Genomic DNA, 21040 nt, shown 5'->3' on the forward strand with positions numbered 1-21040 from the left:
CTGAATTTATTGTAATTCTTGAACTCTCATATGTCTAAGTTTGAGCCGGTAGATATACTTATTTTTTTATAACAATAAAAAGAAAGAAACAATTTACACCAAACCCGTCCATTCATTTACCAATTTTCCAACATTGTCAGTACTGCACTTGACGGTGCTATATTAATTCATCATCCTATCCCTCCCTCTCACTCATGGTGCAGAGACTTAAACATAGTAGGAAAAAATAACTCGGCAAAACACAATAAAACATAACTCTATTTTTGGAACCGAAAGCTGAGGTTATCCGCTTCCTTAGCCTCAAACTTACCGTGGGAACTAGCATAACCTGCTTTTATGTCTACAGTCTTGTTTAATAATTCAAAAATAATAATAATGGATTGGATTTCTCTGTGCTTTTCCAGATGCTCAAAGCACTTTCGAAGCCCATCGAGATGACTGTTGTTGTGAAATAGTGGCTATACAAATAAAATTGAATTGAATAGAATTTACAATCTGTCCATTATTCATTTACTACTAATTCATACTTGGTGAAGGTAAACTACTGATGTAGCTGCAGCTGCCCTGGGGCAGACTGACAGCGGCGTGGCTGCCAGTACGTGCCTTCAGCGCATCACTAGCACAGTCACATTCATATGCATTTACACACCAGTGGAGCCACGCTGGAGGCAGGGAGGGCGAGGGGGATCGAGTGGCCAACCCTTCGATCATTGGCCGACATGCTCAACCGCCTGAGCCACTGCTGCCCAAGCTCTTTTGTCTTGGCCTTAGTGGAGTTTGGAGTGTGACTGTTACAGGGTGTGGACGTGTTTTTTATACTAAAAAAGTTCCAACAGGTTTCATAAATACAGGTAAAAAGTGGAGAACAGAGGACCCTCTGATAGCCCCATACTGCATATCTTTTGATCTGTTATAAACGTTTTTCCAGTGGTCTTTTAAATATGATTAAGCTGTTTTTAGGCAAAACTTAAAAACCTGTGTTGTTCTTTTCTAAGACATAGTCTTAGAAAACAGAAGTTTATAAGAAATTCGCCTGAGTTGTGAGAGGGACCAAAAACACAGAGTAAGCCTTTCCTCTTTTACCATCATCCCTTTGTTTAGTTCTCTCCCGCTAGCTTACAGCCCCTCACAACCCCACCCAACATTACAGATTAAACTGTAATGAAACTGGTGAGCAATATTGACTATCCAGCCTTTTTCCAACTGCATTTTTATATCTGCTCCTGATTCACAATCAAGTGAACAGAGAAATACTTTTCTTTCCTGTATGATCTTCATCATCAGAAAAATGCTGTTAAACACCTAAAATACACTTTTCAATGGAGTGGGTCTTTAAAGAGGTTACAAGTATGTAAGAGCCAGAAATATTACTTGTTTGTAAATTACCAAATACTTATTTTACCAAGATATTTACCTGTTATACATTTTTTTGTTAATCCTAAACTGTGATTTCTGGATTCTTTCCGCCATTCTGTCTCTATTAGTTGATAAACATAATATAAGTAAGTATTAGAACTTGCATAATTGGTGGTTGAATAAATACTTATTTGCTTCTCACCAGACTGGTAAACTGAAATGGAAATGTTTTCTTAATTTCCAGTCAGTAACATACCATGCTAACATACCTTAACCCCACTATAGCACACAGGCAGAAACCGCAGTGGAATCTAGAGATTAAAAGTAAGAACCACCAATAAAAACAGACTCAAAGTTTCATTGAACAGCTTTATTTTCTCAACATCTCAGGCAACATACCAGCTGAGACCAGGATGTGCTTGGCAATTTTGTAACATGGACTTATTTGCTACCGATTATTTGAATAGATGAAAAGCCCAGCTGTTTGAATTAGTTGAACCTATTGAAATGCCTTTATTTAAATCATTTTGGCATACCAGCACAATTGCTGGCTTGAACCTGCATAGTGAAAAAATGTAAGACTTAAATTCGATCTATACATTCTTCTAAATAAAAAAAAGTGCTTCTATTTGTATTTAAAACTGCTGGAAGAACTTTCTTCTGGGATAAATAATTACCATATGGTTTGGCTAAATATTTTGTAATTTTACATCTTTAGTTTTTTTCATGTATAAAAGAACTACAGTATTATCTAGTGTGACTGTATATGGACGTTTTCATTTTTTTTAATGAGACAAACAAAGAAAAGATGGCACCATGCACTATGTAAGGCGGAGAATCACTTTGCCACTCTGTCCACTTACAGAAATGATTATTTGACTCCTGCAATAAGCAGTTCACTACTTCCATGAGTGCTCTTTATGCAACTGCTGAACTTCATAAACGCTTTCCTTTACAGACAAAGCCTCAGCAAATGCAAACCTACTGATTGGAATAATAATTTTTAATCACAGCTGAGAAACAATTATTTCGTTTGGTTCATTTACTGTGCATTCTGTGCATTTCCAACGTACCATCCAGAGAAAAGAGGTAACAGAGATTTACATTTTTGAACTGTAAACCATAAAACATGAAAGACTGACTAACTTCTACACAGATACAACAAAAAGTGTAGCAAAAAAGCTTTTGGCTACAGTGGTGTGAGGAAGTTTGTTCCCGTAATCAAGATGTATTCTTTTTTCCATGTTCTCCACACTTAAAGGTTTCCCATCATCAAACACATTTAAATATGAGTCAAAGACAACACAAGTAACAAAAAAATGCAGTTTTAAAAATAATTGTTTTTATTTTTAAAGGGAAAAAAAATAAAAAACCTTTATTGCCCTGTGTGAATAACTGATTGTCCCTTCTGGTAAAACCTAACTTAACTGTGGGTTATCAAACCTGACTTCAAATCCTCTGGCCACACCCAACCCTGATGCTGCCACACCTGTCTACAATCAAGCAATCACTTAAATAAGACCTGCCTGATAAGGCAAAGTAGATCCTCAAAACCTAGACATCATGCCAAGGTCTAAAGACATTCAGGAACAAATGAGAACGAAAGTAATAGAGATCTAACGAGTGGAAAAGGTTATGAAGTCATTTCAAAAGCTCTGGGACTCCAGCGAAGCACAGTGAGAGCCGTTATACACAAATGGAGTAAGGATGAAACAGTATTGAACCTTTCCAGGAGTGGCCAGCCGAGGAAAATTACCCAAAGAGTTCGGGGAAGACTCGTCCAAGAGGTCAAAAAAGATCCCAAAACAACATCCAAAGAACTGCAGGCCTCACTCAACTCTGTTAAGGTCAGTGTTCATGACTCCAGCATCAGAAAGACGCTGGGTAAAAATGACCTGCACGGTAGAATTCCAGGACGAAAACCACTGCTGAGCAAAAAGAACATTAAAGCTCACATCAATTTTGCCAAAAGACATCTTGATAATCCCCAAGACTATTGTAATAATACTCTGTGGTCTGATGAGACAAAAGTTGAACCTTTTGGAAGGTCTGCATCCCATTATCTCTGGCATAAAAGTAACACTGGATTTCAGAAAAAGAACATATGTGACACTTCCTTATAAAATATCCTAATGAGTACTGTGGCGTGACCTTAAAAAGGCAGTCCATGCTCGAAAACCCTCCAATTTTGCTGAATTACAACAATCGTGCAAAGATGAGTAGGCTAAAAGTCCTCCACAGCGCTGTGAGAGACTCATAGCAAGTTATCACATTTTATTGTTACTTGTATTTTCTTTGACTGATATTTAAATCTGTTTGATGATAGGAAACATTTAAGTGTGGAAAACATGGAAAAAATAATGAACAGGGAAGAGGGGCGATGTAAGGGTTAATGGCCGACGAAGTGTGCATTATCAGAAATGAACGCACTATGTGGAAGCAACTTTTTGCTTCCACAAAGTGACTTAATGCTGATAGCGCACACTAGAAAGGCCATTGACCCGCTTATACCATGGTCACTTACAAAATAATATTTAACCAGTTTTTAGTACTTCAGTACTTTAGTTCTTCTTATTGCTTTGGTTTGGATCGCTTTTTTCACAAAAAGCTGACTATTTGTTGCGTGGTGTGGTGGAGCGCGAGAGTCGTGTTACCGTGACAACATGCACCAACCTCCGATCTCGACTGCAGCGGCAAAGGAAAGCGATCGTCATGATGTTATAAATAAAGCGTCATGTCAGATGTTTCATTGTTTTAAAGAAGCCAGCACAGTGATATAGAACATTCATGCTATGTGACCGGAACTTCTTTTTTAGCTGTGCGGTTATCACAGTGGTATATCACTTTTTAATCCACACCCAGCAGCCAATCAGAATCGAGTATTCACCTGGACAATGGTATCACTCATTAATGGCTTATAATGATATTAAAGTGGTATTGAACATTTAAAAAATTGCTTTGACTTTACTGATTCTTGGATATTTATGTTTTTTTAGAGTCAAAAAGTGAATGTTGACTTTAGTGGCCATTCTTTGTGCTTTTGTTGTGCTACTTTGAAAAAAGTATGCTATGTTTTAATAAAAGAGAACTAAAATTCTAACAACCATAATATGGAAAAACTATCATCAAATGCTTGAACCCTCTCCCATAATAGGAACACATCCTTTTTCCCTATTCCCTTTTTTGTAGACTTCTACTAAACTGGAGTCACTTAACTTTGATCTTTCAAGCTCAGGTTACTTAAGCTGTATATAGTATTTAAGAGGCCTTTGAATTGTGTTCTTTCATAATTACTAGGATGCAAAAAAACACAAAATTAGCTAAATTTTGCTCTTGTGGTTGGATTTTTTGTGGCTAAATAGCTATTATTAAAATACTAATGCTAACCTACAAAGAAAATTCAAAACGTTATTAAGACTTATTTAAATGAAAACTATTATGTTAAACCCAATTTGGCAATAAAACCACAAAAAAAACTAAATTGAGATTTAAGAATCCTGTTTTCTTCTTGAAGTTCTCACAGTCAAGTTTAAAATACAATTGTTATGCATCATCTTCTGCATTGGATCAGAACCTTTCCAGTATGGTTTTATTTGGGCTGTTCTTTCAGCTGGTGCTCTCGAAGAGCCCCGGTGAAAGTAGCTGTCCACACATGAAGAGCTGTCCCTGCAGAGAGGCTGAGAAAGAACAGAAAAGCTACTTGGAACCCGAACCAGTCCACCAGGCCTCCAGCCAGCGCTCCGAACATCAGCTTCCCCAGCACCTCTAGAGTCGCTAGAAAGCTGTAGTGGGTGGCCTGAAAGAAGAACGGCAGCCAAGAGTTACATGAAGGAAAATAGAAGAAGGGGGTGGAGAAAAATGAAAGAATAGAGAAGAAAGGTGGGAGAAGTGAGAGATAAGAAAGTAAATAAGGGTGTTTGATTTAGCAAAAGGAAAAAGCAACACTGTGTACAGTACAGAAGGAAACTCGAGCAGACTAGCTTTAAGCTTTCGCAGACTACAATTAGTCACAAGAGACAGAGAAAAAGGGAAAAGATGTGTAATTCAACATTTAAAGGAAAAATGCTCCACAGAGGACAAGGACAGTGGAAAAAACACAGGTCTGAAAGAGGAAGCGTGAGACTTCAGCCTGAAATGATGGCAAAAGGCCAGATGTAGAGGAGTATCTGATCCCTGCCTTACAGCTTTCAAGATGGAGTGAAAGAAACAGAGGGAGAAAGAGAAGGGCAGATTACCTAATCTCTCTGAACTTCCTTCCTCTGCCTTTGAGCTCATGAGCCATTCTCTAGGATACTAAGAAGCACACTTGCAACCCACACCGCCCTAATTAATTATGCTTCTATATGGACATATTTCAATCTTGGGTGGCCCCAAACAAACCAACACGGTTATGTTTATTTCCTTGGGGATCCATCAGCGTTCAAACTACATACAAGCACAGAAAAAAAATATCAGACGCAACAAACTACAAAAGCCTGTGAGACCAAATCTAAATGGAGTGTCTTTATTCTGAGCAGTTTTTTCTCTTTCTCCCAGGGATCATTAACAAGCACTCACACTATCAGCTTTCTGCCCCTGGATAACATTACTTTCATTAACACGCATATAAATATATATATGTATATATATATACACACACAGCGCGCAGGCGAGCTAATGCTTCTGTCCTGTGTGCGCATATATCCATCATTCACTAAAAAGCAAATGCAGTAAAGTGAAAAGAATATATGCCATAGGAACATCTTGAATGAATGGACCATTGTGATCATTCCCCTTTACTGTGTATTATTCCGAGAAGGAACCCTGATACATGAGATGAAGCCTGTTGATGTTTTTGCCTCTCTTCTGTACATTAACACTCACGGCAATTTAAATGATAATTTGTCACCTTCAGAGATTGACTGAATGACATCTTAATGGCTGTGTGAACAACGATCACCTCCAGGCAAAGATGCCCCAATTACAACGGGGACAAAGGGAGTTACGCTAAAGTGGAGAAAACGAGAGAGGATGGAAAAAGTTAGAGCAGAAAAGAAAACGTTTAGAGCTCCCCTGTGCCGAGAGGACACCGATAGTGAAACCCAACAGGTGCAAGCTGGTGTGGTGATCTACATGCTGGGGATCTACACTCTCCACACAAAAAAGCAGAGTGACAAGAAATAATATTGTTGTACCACAGTAGTAACTATTACCTGAATGCTTTCCTCTGCCCTCTGAGTGCAATGCATCATGGTAGTGAAGGTGAGAGTGGTGATCAGTCCACCTAGGAAGTGTTGAACACTCATGCTCAGGACTGCCATACCTGAGTAGAGACATACATGTCGATAAAACATCATAAAACATCTCCATCCAACAACAGAGAACCAGCAGCGACACAGAAAAACTCTGTGGTGCTCTGTCGACTTACTGATCAAGTCAAAGCAGAAAGACTAAAACAGCAAGAAAAGGTAAGCTGAAGTGCCACTACCCCCCAAAACACAATGAGTTATCCTCTGAGGGGAAGTGGCAGAGCAGTGTTGGGGAGGTGGGGGTGACACAGAGGAACCACACAGCCTATCTGTCACTGCTCCCACAAACACTGAATTATTCACTCCAGCTGCCAGAGTTTTTTGCAGAATAAGACTCTTCAGTCAGCAACGCCAGTCTGGTGGAGTCACACAGACAACACCGCCGGATCAGACTGATAGAGTGGGAAGTGGAATGTTATCATGTAATATTGAACATCTGAAAGTGAATGTTTCTCTGTTTTGGAGTTTCTTCTTTCGGAAACCTTTGTTCTGGGGTTTGAGTGGAAGAGCTTCAGCTCATACTTTTGACACGTTTGATGGAAGAACAGGCATTTCTTACAGAAATGAATAATGCGGAAGTGAATCCCGTAGCTTGCAAGACGGGCTTTGCAACGCAATCTGGTGTGTCAGATGAAACTGAATGCTGTCCTGTCTGTGAATCCCCACAGCACCCTTTACTCACACTCCACAGCAGAAATACTGTGCATTTTTCTCATATACTGAACCTAAGAAGAGTTCATTAGTATCGTCTAATGCCTGCCAGTCCACAAAGTCGTAAAGACACGGTAGGTAATGGGTTTAATCAACTCTATGTCAAATTAAAAAGGTTGCCCTTCCTTAAACAGTATTGCAAAATATAAGATCTGTGGTAAATTCATTCCACAATTTTGAAAGCTTTTTGTTCCCAACAAATTTGCTTCAATGTTGATCCAAACAGACATCCTTTTGGCAAAAATAGTTTTTGATTTAAATTTATAAAATGAAGCTTTCATGTACATCTTGGCAAAAATGTGATGGTTTCTAGTAGGCCTGCACAATAAATCGTCCTTTTTTGCTAGATGTGTGCCGCCCATGTAGACTAGTTTCATTCAATTAATTAAAGGTATGTTGACTCTTATTTAAATTAAACTGTTGCAGTGAAATGGAATGGATGTTTCTGGTTGTTTTGCTATTTGTTCATGTATCGCAATATTGATAACTAATATCCCAAATATCGTGAGTTTTCCTCATATCGTGCAGCCCTAGTTTCTAGAGTCTGAATCAGTGTCAGCTGTTGTCTTTTAAACAAGTTGTCTCACTTTTTATCAAATGACCACATTGTCCATCCATCCATTTTCAGAACCGCTAAGTTCCTTTTTGGGCTGCTAGAGCTAACTCAAACTGTTGGGTGAAGCTGTTGGGTTTACCCTGAACAGCTTGCTAGTCTGCTGCAGGGCCTCACCCCCACACCCATTTAGAATTTAGAATCACCAATTTACCAAAGAAGCTTGTCTTTGGATTGTGGGAGGAAGCCAGAGTCCCCGCAGAAAATCTAAGCATTCATGGGAAAACACAAAAACTCCACATAGAAACATCCCAGCCTGGATTTTAACCAGGGTCTTGTCACTGTGAGGCAAGAAGGCTAACCACTGCACCAGCATGCACCCATCCCACTGTTGTACTATTGGTTTTTAAGAAAAGTGCAATTTGTTTAAAAAATAAACTTTGCCTAATTTTGAACACTAACATTTGCTATAGTTTTTGTTGGACTAAGCCTCAAAGCTCTAGTGGTTTTTAGAGCAGGATGGGGAAAGCCTTTAGTTTTAGGAGATTTCATGTAACCAATAAAAAAATAGTTTAAACTGTTGGCCTCACATGTCTGTTCTGTCCATCAATATTTACCTGATTTTCTTCTTCTTCTTTCAGTAAAATGTTTCCTGTGTGAGCTACCAATAAGATTTGCTCCAAAAAATAACATAAATATTCAGGTTACGGACATCTTTGGATCCTTTCTGACCTTTCATGAGTGGTGATGGCTCTAGCACGGTGAGTAGAGAGCTTTGGAAGACCATGCTGATGGTTCGCAGCACAAACACACGTCGCATCAGAGCCCCAATGCTGGAGGGGGGGGGGGGGGGGGGGGGAAGAGAGACCAGCAAACAAGGTAAGTATCAGATATTATTTCAATGATGTGTGATGACAAACTCCTGGGTGACACTGCAGCATTTGAAAGAACACACAGGGACGTGCACCAACATTTAAACGTGCATATTCATTAGTAAACAAGTCACCAGAGACTAATTGATTCGCTGTCAGAACAAGAATATCATCCCCCTGTGGGTTCGGTTAGTGACGTAATCAATAACCTAAGGAGAACCCCAGCATGAAGACGATAATTAATGACTATTAACATACATCCAAACACACATCCACACATGCTTGTGCTGACACTATTGTGTGACAACAGGGATTAACAATGCCAATCACTCAGAGGATACCTGCCACTCAAGAGACTGTGTGTTTGTTTATGCCTTTTTGCATGTAATTATTTATGTGTAAAAAAGGTTGTGAGGGAGAAGACGCCTGCCACAAGATTTATAATTTAACAGACTTTTAATGACCAACATCAACTTACCTGCATTTTAATCGGACTCTACACTAAACTTTTTTTTTTTTGTTAAATCGTTTGTGCTTACACTTCCATCCGCCTCTTCTCTTGACTTCTGGCTTCTCCTTACCTGCCTGACTGGAAAACCAACCCAGCACCATTCACATGCTAAAGACATTCTTCTCTTTGCTGCTCCTTAACCTTCCTTCTCAATGATGGTCTTTCATAACACACACTCTCAAGAGATGCTGAGGTTTGTGTGTGTGTGTGTGTGTGTGTGTGAGAAAGAAAAACCTGCCTGGCTGCCACCTCACATGGGCCAAGCCCAGATAAGAATGGCTACGTTCTCAGGTTGCCAATGGTCGTCCTAAAGGGGTCACTCGCTGACCAGTCAGCCGTTTCTGATGGTGGAGAGGATAGACCTTCCAACAGAGCTTTTAGAGGTGGGACAACAGCCTACTGGACAGCCGTTCCTCTGTGCATAAATGTGTGAGTGTCAAAAAACAGTAAAGAACCAAAGGGATTGTTTTGGCCTAGAAGGTTTGTAAATATGGCATTTTGTCTTGCAATATTTTAGATTTAGGTGTACTTTTGTGCATGCATCATTATATTTCTGTCTTTAATAGATTTGTTTTCGATAACACAGAGCCATACTTGCATCGTGCTGTTTAAAGACCCACTTAAAAAAAAAAATGTTTTTGGTGTTTTCATTTTTCCTTATGATGACATATATAAGGAAACTTGAGCTTTAAATAGCCTTTCTAGATATTTCTTTATTCAGGTTGTTGTGAATCAGGAGCAGATGAAAAATGCTGTTTGAAAAAGTGCTCATTTGTGACGTAGAAAATATGCTGGGTGGGCCACAAAATCCATGTGCTGCTCTGAAACGGGGAGGGAAGGGGGGCGGGGTTGCTTTGCACTAAGAGTCCCGACCACAACTCAGAGGTGAATTTGTAATGAACTCCTGCTGCTCTGCAGAAACTATTTCCATTGACTGACTTTCATATAGACGTTCAAAATTTCTGAGCAAAGTTTGAATGAACTAAAAGTGTAGGACTTCAATAATTTTTGCCACTAGTTGCTTAGCCACGCCCTCGTAATTCCTGACCAATGAGTGAAGAGATCTTTTTTTCGCAGTCTGAATACATCCTAAAAGACCCCTGGGAATGCTTTTAATACAGATCAAAAGATGATTGGAGTCGATCTTAAATAAATCACATCCTGGACAGACAACCAAACATGCCGGACAGGACAAGACCATGCATATATAATCCTACACTCAGTTTTTTTGTCCCCAAACCAACAGTCCTAGGAGGTAAAAGCAAACTTAGGCATTATTAAGCTACGGCTCCAAATGTCCACAGATAATTGCCCTCTTTTTTTAATCACATTTTGACCCTTTTTCAAAATGTATCTGTTGGTTTATTAGTTTTGCATCAAGACTACCTGAACTGTGCAAGAAGTAGACCTCCCAGAGAAGACCCACAGATGGAGAAGCCCATTGAGATCACCCCATTCCAGAAGCCAAGCTCTCTTGCCGTCATGTGATGATCCAGCAGGAAGAGAGGAAACATGGTAACTGCTCCCTGCTCACCTGCAACATGGGACAAAGAAGGAAAAAACAACAGAAAAAGGTAAGAAAAACAGTTTTTAAAGTAAACAAACGATAAAATAAAAATAGGACAAGACAAATGTGATTACATCTTCTGCTAAAATTTGAATCCCATTTTGTAAAGTAAAATAAACAAAAGTGCTTTATGCCAATGACTTAAAAAATCTACTTTTAAACCTTCAAAATATCAGATCATTCCTGAATACATATCTATTATCGTGACAAAGAAGTATGACGAGGAAGTTTAGCAGGAGCCCCTAAAAACCTGCTTCCCTGAGATGACGACGGCACCATCAGACAGAGCAAACTCTCCGGCACACCTTGGCCTATTCCCGTTAAGTGTCAATAATAGATGCTTGACAAGCAAAAGAACCCTCTCAATCACTTTTATCAGACAGGGGCTTGGCACTTTTCCTAAAGCACAAAAACGAAGACACGACGGAAAACAGAAAACTTCCACGGATGAAACAGACCTCACAAAGGCGTTTCGGTAAAAACTGAAGTTTCTGTCAGGCAGGGAGACTTTCTCTGAGCGGTGTGGAGTGTTCTGCTGAACATTACAGTAAAACATTCACCGCATTCAGTGGCGCCGACTACACGGTATTATTATATTAATGGAGACCGACTTCAAAAAGATAGTGGGACTGAGGAGCCGGGTGAGTGACAGCTCGGCTCCCAGACTGCTGTCAAAGACGACACAACACAGCAGACGAGTCACACACTCAGCCAGCCAGGAGACAAACAAAAATAGAAGTGGAGGGTAAAAAGACAGATGAAACAGAGTGAGGAAGAAAAAACCATAAGAGAAAGCAGAGAAGCTCCCAGTGATGGGAAGAGCAGCGGCAGAATTAGATTGTCACTGCTGTAACAGTGGTGTGACAACCTTGCAGAAAAGTGGAGGACATGTGGGTTTTCTGCGCTGCAAACATTTGTCCCTCACTTCTGCCGCTCGTGTTTCACTGCTGGAGAAGATCAGATGCCAAACATAAACAGGACTGACTGTGTGTCATATAAACTAATTTAGCCAAACATAAAGATCTCTGGCTGCTGGGAGACAAATGTGCTATGCTTCATCTTTTAATAAAATACGAGAAAAAAACGCAAGGGAGTCACAAACTGACACCACTGCTAACAACAAAGGTCTTTCTCGTCATAATCGTAAATGCATCATACAGTTTATGCGCTAAAGCTGTCACCTCATTTTAACCTTCAAGGAGAGGCACTACTATCATTCATATAAGATATTATTACACCTAAAACAGATGCAGCTAATGCACAAAACTGAACTAATGACTTTGTTAATTATTTCTAATTTCAATAATTTAACAAGAAGTTAACATGTCTTTCCTGGCTTTCCTGTCATGTGTGCTAGCAAAATACAGAATATTTTCCAACTTTTGATACGAAAAATCTAGAAATTGAAAATAAACAAAACCACAAATTGTTTCCCAAATGACCTCATTTGCCAAGGTGGGTTTGGGGGCTCATCAGCACATGTAGCAGTATGGAAGATTATTTCTACTGTCTACAAAGGAGAACAAATCTATTCTGTCTGTGATAATGTTTCCCTGAATTGAGATTGCCCAGTGGCTATTTCTTTAACTTCCAGACTGAAGCCCATTTAAAATGTAATTGCAGAAAGGTTAGGTCACCAGGTAATCACTGGGAGACTTGTTACACAAGCAAAGCATTGCTTATTTACTCTAGTGTTAAAGACCCACTTTAAAAAAAAATCAAGTTTTTGGTGTGTTTAAAGTCCCCTTATGACAATTTTTTTAATAAACGTTCTCAGTGGCGTTTTAATGCTGATTATGAAGTTAAGTTGTAAACCAAAATCCCACAACCTAAATGTCTTAAAATGTTTATCTGAAGCCTCTGCGCTGAGCTGAGTAGTCCCCCCCTATATGATGATGATAGCATGAGTGAAGAGCTTAACACAAGTGGGGGGCACAAAAGACACACACTGACAGTGTCTATTAACTAAGTTCATCTTTGCCGATAAAGAAACTGAGAAAAGTGACATATTTTTGGTTCCAAATCAACACTTTGAAAAACATTCACAAGGACAAAAACAAGTGTGTGCACCAAACCCTGCCCTTTAATTATAATTACATTGTAATCTTTCTACATTGCTGCAGCAAGCAGCACTTGTGGTGGCTCAGAATGGATTTGATGCTAGCACATGCAGATTGTTGAATTCACTTGAACAGCAAATGAAATTAAATGCCATAAAGAAAGCCAATAGTCACACGTAATTTTCCAAATATGTGCAGAGCCAGAGGTAGGGTTAAGTTTAGGACTTTAAGTTTAGTTTAAAATACGTGTGGCAAACGACAAAATCCAGCCTTGGACGCACTTAAAATAAGTGCGGGGAACGCAGCAGTGTACCATCTTCTCTTCTCCCCACCTGAGCTTGTGCACACTGGGAGGGGCAGATCAGGCAGCTTGCGCAACGCGCTACTGGGCTTTAGTGACATCACAACGGCTCATTCATTCAAACCAAGCGTCTTTTGCTACAGTTTGAAATACTCAGAAATGCAAAAATGAAAGGATTTTTATTAGTTTGGGTTGTTTAATTCTTTTTTTTAAAGAAAAAATTCACACATACCTAAAATGAATGTCATAGTGGCATTTTAATCTATTTCTTTGCCATAGTTAATAAATATCTTTTTATTTAAAAGAAAATCTGCATGTGGTAGCTGCACTAAATGAAATCTCCAGGCAGTTGTTTGTAAACCCAATTTGTTATTGATCAGAGTTGATGACTAACCATTAAACAATTTAGGAAATACTGAGAGCATTTTTATCTGTCTTGTCATTTTGTGTTGTTGCCTGCACTGTGAAAAAGAAAAAAAGAACAGATGTTTCAGTCTTCAGACTTCTTCATTAACTTGATCTATTTAGTCTAATATTTTTAATTTAAGTGACCAGAATCTGGGCTGCGCAGTGTTTAGCGCTATTGTCTCACAGCAAGGAAGTCCTCGGTTCAAGTCTCAGCTGGGGGACCTGAAACAGAACACCAATGTGTCATGGTTTGGGATTTTTGCCTAGTTTTTATTCCGTCATTATTTGAGTTCTGTTTCCTGTTTTATTTTGTAGGTTTCATGTATGCATTAGTTTTGAGTTTTACTTCCCTGGTCCCAATCTCTCCTGATCATTTTCACCTGTGTCTTGTCAGTTCTGTTTATATTTAAGTCTTGTCTCTGTCTTCCTCTTGTGCTGGTCCAAACCGTCTGATTCCTCATCTACCTAGTTACCACGGAGTTGGTTTTGTTTGTTTTTCCCTGCTCAGCAGCGTTTATGTTTGTAGAATTAAAACCCCCTTTACTTGGAACCACCTGCCTCCCGTCTCTGCATTTTGGGTCCTTCGTCAACCTCCCCCACCTGACACAATGGGGGGAACCTTTCTGTGTGGAGTTTGCATGTTCTCTTGCATGTGCATGCGTGGGTTTTCTCCAGGGACTCTGGCTTCCTCCCACCATCCAAAAACATGCTTCATAGGTTTAACTGGTAACTCTAACGTTTCCATAGGTGTGAATGTGAGTGTGGCCCTGGCGACCTGTCCAGGATGTCTCCTGCCTTCGACCACCAGTGGCTGGGATAGGCTCTGGCAGCCCCATGACCCCGAAAGGGAAAAAACAGGTTTAGAAGATGAATTAATGAATAAATGACCAGAATCCACCAGATGGTTAAAGAAATAGACAGTATGACTGAGGAAAACAAAATGAGTATAGATATAAGAATAAAGTGAGGAAGATGCAAATGTAGAAGTTATGACAATCAAGTACTGCACACAACATCAAATGGAACTTATTAGGAGACATGCAGTCACCAAACCAAAAACAACTTAATTTCTATATATTATAAAAAAAAAAAGATGAATTTGATTTTCCTCTCCCCTTCTGCTATCATCCATGCATTTTCTAAACCTGCGTTATCTTACCTTTCGGGGTCATGGGGTGCCAGAGCCCAACTTGGCTACTGTTGGGCGAAGGTGGGGTAGACCCTGGGCAGGTCGCCAGCCCATCGCAAGGTTACACAATCACACACCCATACACACTCACAGTCACACCTGGAGACAATTTAGAGTAATCGATCAACCTGTGAAGCATGTTTTTGTACCCACGTGTGCACAAGGAGAACATGCAAACTCCACACAGGGAGGTCCCAGCTGGGAGGTGAACCAGGACCTTCTAGTTGGAATGCAGTGTGCCACAGTGCATAGCCCTTCCCTTCTGCTACCTTTTATGTAAAGTCAAACAACGTCCCTACACACCTATGTTCAGCAGATGGTAAAACATCGACGGACATTTGCACAAACGTCTCGATCCTCTCAGCTACATGCTTAGCACAGTGGTCTGGAGCGAGCAACTGGAGAAATCATTACAGCGCCACAGCAGAATGCTGTGTCACAATAGACCTTTGCACCAAAGGGGGGTTTTAATGTATTTCCATGCACCTATTAGAGTCAGGAAATGAAAGGCAGTAGACGCCCAGCATTAGTGAAACTTATTATATTTTCTACTAAGCTGTAGATTTGAAGTGCTACTTGAAAGCGTAAATCATTCCAAGGTGGTGTGACTTGTGTGTACGTGTGTGCAGCAGGAGGATAGCAGAAGCACAGAGTGAGATGGCAGAAGGACAAGCTTAAGAAAAAGGTGAGAGGTCAACGAGGACAGTGAGGTGAAAGCCTGACATTGTGGCTTAAACAAAAGAGCTGACAGAGCAGCAGAGATCACTGAGGACACAGTCAGCCTTCAGAATGACATAATCACTTTGCACAATAGATGAATGCAGACTAATATATATCTAATGTTTGAGCAGGGCTCAATACATCCATGCATTTGTGATCATTAGGTATGCATTAAGATATTTACGTATACACATTTTTAAATTAACCAACTTTTCCTAGGGAAATATGATGAATTTATGCAGCTTTGCATTGTCCAGTGCATTTAAAGCTTGTATGGAAAGTCGTGATTCCAGACTGATGCTGACCAACCCAAATAGATTCTTTAGGGCCTTTTTCTGGTCTCCTCAAATGTCAACAAGGTATTTTTTTAAAGGAAAATAATGAAACTTTAGCATCCAACTTTTTAACACAATTTATGCAACTAGCCAATGCTTAAAAACATTTTCAAGAACAAAGGTATATAATATATAACTTATTATATAATTTATAATTTATGCGTGAATAAAAAATGTTTAAGTAAAGATTTATAACTTAATCACTTGTGAATAAAAAGATTTAAAAATTAATTTCAATACTCCTGTTTTTTCCCTTAATATCACTTTTAGGACACCAAGTGATTCAGTACATTCATCTCATCTTTCCAACATCTTCTTGTCAAACTGCTGAATAAAATAAATGCAGTCCTGACAGAAATATCTTCTTGTTATAAATAATTCCTATTAATTTCCCTCCACCTGTTAAGTTCCATAAACTGGAACCATTTATGATGTAGTACTGTTTCATTTAACAAGCAGATTTGTACACATTTTAGGTACTTACAAGGTAAGTTTTTTTGTTTTTTTCAATGCACTCAATCTCTTGGATCTTTACTCTTCTTTAAAATAGCACATTTAGTAGATAATTGGGATTTATTTGACCTTTGCATGTTCTCTGATGCAGATTTCACTTAGATTTAACCCATAAAAACCCTGAAAAACATCCCAAATGTGTTCTGTGGTCCACTTGGTCTGTGGCATATCCCAGATAATTTTCCTTTAAGAAAAAATGGATCTGGGTTCTGGGTTAAAATTAAATTTTAAGTTACATTTTTTTAATAAATACCTTAAATTTGTCAAATTCATCCAGGAGTCACCATGGTTTAACCATCCATAAACACTAACCTGCTCCATGGCTTTCTTGTCTTATAACAGTAAAGAGTAATTTTCTAGAGGTGAGGTAAATTCAACTGTCATTCACTAAAATATGGCAAAACTAATATTTTTTTATTGGACCATTTTTAAAAACACACATACAAGAATGTGGTAAGATATTCACACAAATATTATAGCAGGTAACCTTTTCCATGATAATGAAACCATCAATATAACCTCCGTTGTTTGCATCCTTTTCCTTTTTTTCCATTTCTCCTGCCTCCTTCCCACCCCTCCCTTCATCGGCCTCAGATGGCACACGGGTCACGGTGGGTGAAGCTCTGCTCGGAGTGCATTGGGGATAGAGGAGACGGTGCATTTGTGTGAGTGGGAAAAATGGGGGGTTCAGACGGCAGATTACCAGTCTCACACTAACGTAGCTCTGAAACAAAAACAATACTGTCTCACACAGACAGTTATGCTGGCATATTAAGGCCCAATCTAAAATATGAGACGACCGTTGCTCCTTTTTTTTCTGCAAAGGTAGAAAATACTACAATACTGCAATTACTACAACAGCAAATGCTAACAAGTGATATAACTGTTAAATCGTGCCATTCAGAGTAATTATTGTTGTAATTGTGAGCATTAGCCAATAGGGACGTTTATATATGTGTGTGTGTATGTGTGTCAGAGAGAGTGTTTGTTGGAGGGGGGGGGCTCCCTAGACAGATTAGAGGGTCCAGCCAGCCTTCATATTTAGTCTAGTAGTGTCGTCTGCCGGATTTTATCCGATTACTGAGCCACCCTTTACACTCTCTCAAAAACACAAGCTCACCAACAAACAGTTAAAAAAACAAAACAAAAGGCGTGCACATAGATGCACAAGCAAAGGCTGTGCAAATGCGAGGAGACAATTATATTCCCACCACCCACATACAGATATCCACGTAAACGCACATCAGCAGGATACGCCGTCTTCCATTTCAGCTTCAGAATGACACAGACACAAAGACGCTCTAATCCTTACATAATCCCCTTCTGCTGCCAAACACCAAACTCTGGACATATCAACTCTCACTCCCACACATACAGGACTGACTATTCTAAACCTAGTTAACCTGCTCTTTAGATCTGGAATGCATTCAAACTGAATGCATAGACTTATTATGGCCGAATCTGGACTTTTAATTTAAAAAAAAAAAGTGAAATGATGTTACATTATACATTTTAAAACGAGTAATTATCACGAGTTTTTCAATTTAAACACTGACCCTGCTTGATAACACAACAACAACCAAAAAACTTCATTTAGACAATATCTTCCCCTCAAACCTCAACTTTGTCTAAAAAATTCCCTTTAGTCTTTGCAGAAACACCAACAGAGACATCTAGTGGTGAACTCCGGCCAACACAGGATTAAAATATGGCAGAATGAAAGGCAATTCTAAAGAATCTCTGGTATTTCATTCTAGCCTCCAAACATTACAAATACTAACAAATGCGTGGATGAATAGAACATATTTCAATTTCCTTGACTGCTATAACAAATTAGCGATACGATTTCAGTTTGCATATGCAAATGGAAATGAATGCATGATGACACATTTCATGAGACAGCTGTATGAATAAACCATTTTTTTTTAAACCTTTCTGCACATCTTTGACTCTGGAATCTGCTAGTCAGAACATCTAAAGTTCTATTTTTAATTTAAACGTGTTTCTTGGACATTGTATATTTGAGGACTTCTGTCATCGTAACGAGCAATCACTTTTTACTACATCTAAAACCTATCCAATGCTGGGACTTTAAAGTGCACATTTTTGAAAATAATTTTAGTTTCATTTAAAAATGATTTTACCTGTTATATGTATAAAACACACAGCTGCTTTTTTTTGCATTTGTAAAACTTTAACTGAAAAAACAAATAAGATGACAAAAGAACAGCTAAAGACCTAAAGAAAAGTAGTCACGCCTTTATTGTAAAAAGTTAATAAAAATTGCATAAACAATGCACCTAGTACTCAAAAGTTTATTTTTAATCGCAATCTCAAAAGTGTGTGAAAGGTTTGTGCGTATGGTTTGGACCTACCTAGTTTGTAGGTGAGCACATACAGGACTGTCCACGGTGTCCCAGGAACCGCCAGCAGTTTCCTCCAAATCCTCCATGGCCTCAAGGCTTCACCTCCTTGCCCTCCTCTCTTGGTGCCATCCGCCTGCTGGCCCCGAACCGTCTCATGGTCCAGAACTGGGGTCCCCCACACAAACAGGGCCATCCCTGAGTATACAAACGTCAGCAGCACAAACATCCAGCTCCATCCAGCCACATCGATCACAGCCAGTAGTCCGCCTCCTGCGAACACTGACCCAGCTTTATAGCCTACAACTTGCGCTGTATTACCCAACCCCAACTCCCCACGTCCTTTCAGCAGCCCCACAGCAGCTCCGTCTACAGCAATGTCCTGAACAGACGCTAGGGTGTTCATTGCCAAAAGGGTTCCAGCTACCCCCCAGATATGTGCCTCTGGGGCCAGAGCAGCACTGCTGAGGCATGTCAGAGCAAGGCCACACACCGTCGCCACCACCCACCGACGCTTGGTGCCGACCCGGTCCACCAAAGGGGCCCACAGTACCTTGAGTACCCAAGGAAAGTAGAGGATCTTGGTGAACCCTATGCGGGTAAGGGAGTGACCAGCTCCACGCAGATAGAGAGGAAGCAGAGAGGACTGGAGACCATAGGGGATGCCCTGGACGAAATACAGCAGTCCAAGGAAGACCAGTTTGTCATTCATGATCTAGATCCAGAAAAGGTTGACTTAAGCAGCCACTGGGAGGTTCCATGGGTCAGGTCGCTGGCATTATTATGGACTGAAAAAGGAAATTGAAGATACAGATGGGCTGACCTGAAATACAAAAAGAAATAAAAAAGGTAAAGACGTTTTATTTTGTGGCGCCAACTTTGATCCTGGGGTTATGCAGTACTGAGAGGCTAGAATGTGACAGCTGATTCAGGGGAGCAGCCTTAAAAGGTTGGGTTCTCGCTGCAGTTTTTACTGCTTCACCAGCTCAGTTACGACCAAGCACCTCCTCTACTTCTGGCGACCGACAGGCCGGCGTACAGACACCCTTCACGGGCTCAGTAATAACACAATTTAAGGTATTTCTCAAAGAGAGTTAACATTTCAAACACGACTTTCTTCATTTTGGTTTGCAGGTAACGATTGACAGAGTCAGGGTTACATAGCGGGTTAGCTCAGACTCGTGCTAAGTGGAGTTAATAACTAGCTAAACACGTTTACTCAGTACGTCGTTCATGACATGTGTTGTCGCAGAAGTGAATTATGTTGCTATAGGTTTTAACCCGGTGTCAAACATAAAACACGTACAGAGGAGGACGTTACTTCGGTCAGCTTTAGCTCACAGCACCGGGTCCTTCGCTTGTTTACAGATTGGGGCTGTATGAGAGTTGAAGTTGCCAGGTTCTGTGACAGCAATCCCTCCTTTGAGAGGAATAAACCGGGGGAGCTCTCGTGAAACCCTTTTTTCTTCTTCCTTAAAAAAAATTAAAGCAGCTGCTTGAATCTGGGACAACAGCGCCATCTTCTGTAGTAAACGAATAGTTACCCATTTCTTTTGTTTTTTATTTATTAAAGTTTATTTCTAACATCTAAATGATAACGTTTAGTCAACATGATAGTAATAACAATAATAGTAATAATCATAATAATATAAACACAAATGAAAATGGAAAGGGAGGAGGCAGACGCTTGGCTTATTAAAGCCTGCCCCTTAAAAAATAATTCAAGAAGAAGAATCAAATAAAATTAAATCTATGGACACATTTTCAGCATACCAACACTGTGTAATTATAGTTTAACAGTCATAGTCATGTTTATTGTTTTAAAGACCCACTCCATTAAAAAAATTGAGTTTTTCTGTTTAGCATGTTCTTGTGGCAGTTTACTGATGATGGAAAACAAGTCTCAAGAACATTAAGTTCAATATTGTATTTCTGAGTATTTCTTTATTTAAATTGTTGTAAATCAGGAGAAGACAAAAAATAAAAAATAAATTATATAATCTTTATAAAAAAATGTTTTTTTTGTATGATTTTTTTTTTGTATTTGTGACAGAAAATATGCTGGGCGGGCCACAAGCTCCGTGCTTTGCGCCTATCTGAGATGCATCCACCTGTAGGCGACTAGATCCATGTAGGTCTTTGTTTACCTTGTCTGAGCTGACACCTGGCTCAAAATTGTACCTTCATAGCTCCAACATTGCTCATCATTTTTGTTGCACAGGTAATGTTAGGTAGGGGATGTGAGGGGCAGTAAAGCAGCGGTAGAGTGTGCAAATAGAGAGCTCTCAGCAGT

General features: G+C 39.6%; 1 protein-coding gene across 2 annotated transcripts; it reads right to left on the reverse strand.

Annotated features, from left to right (window-relative positions):
• Nucleotides 1–1711: 1711 nt before the first annotated feature.
• slc33a2 (solute carrier family 33 member 2) lies at nucleotides 1712–20240 on the reverse strand. Of its 2 annotated transcripts, none has more exons than XM_004072693.5 (6): nucleotides 20054–20240; nucleotides 18760–19570; nucleotides 10678–10825; nucleotides 8641–8741; nucleotides 6549–6658; nucleotides 1712–5152 (listed from the first exon to the last, which is right to left on the reverse strand). In XM_004072693.5, exons 2-6 carry the CDS (start codon nucleotides 19457–19459, stop codon nucleotides 4946–4948), a joined length of 1266 nt encoding a protein of 421 aa, XP_004072741.1. In that variant the 5' UTR covers nucleotides 19460–19570; nucleotides 20054–20240; the 3' UTR covers nucleotides 1712–4945. The 2 variants fall into 2 exon arrangements, with proteins under 2 accessions (XP_004072741.1, XP_078808896.1); XM_078952770.1 differs by having other exon boundaries at nucleotides 20069–20197.
• Between the last annotated feature and the right edge of the window lie 800 nt (nucleotides 20241–21040).

Source organism: Oryzias latipes, chromosome 9 (assembly GCF_053564925.1).
Source record: "Oryzias latipes strain Hd-rR chromosome 9, Olatipes_Hd-rR_3.1".
Lineage (NCBI taxonomy): Eukaryota > Metazoa > Chordata > Actinopteri > Beloniformes > Adrianichthyidae > Oryzias > Oryzias latipes.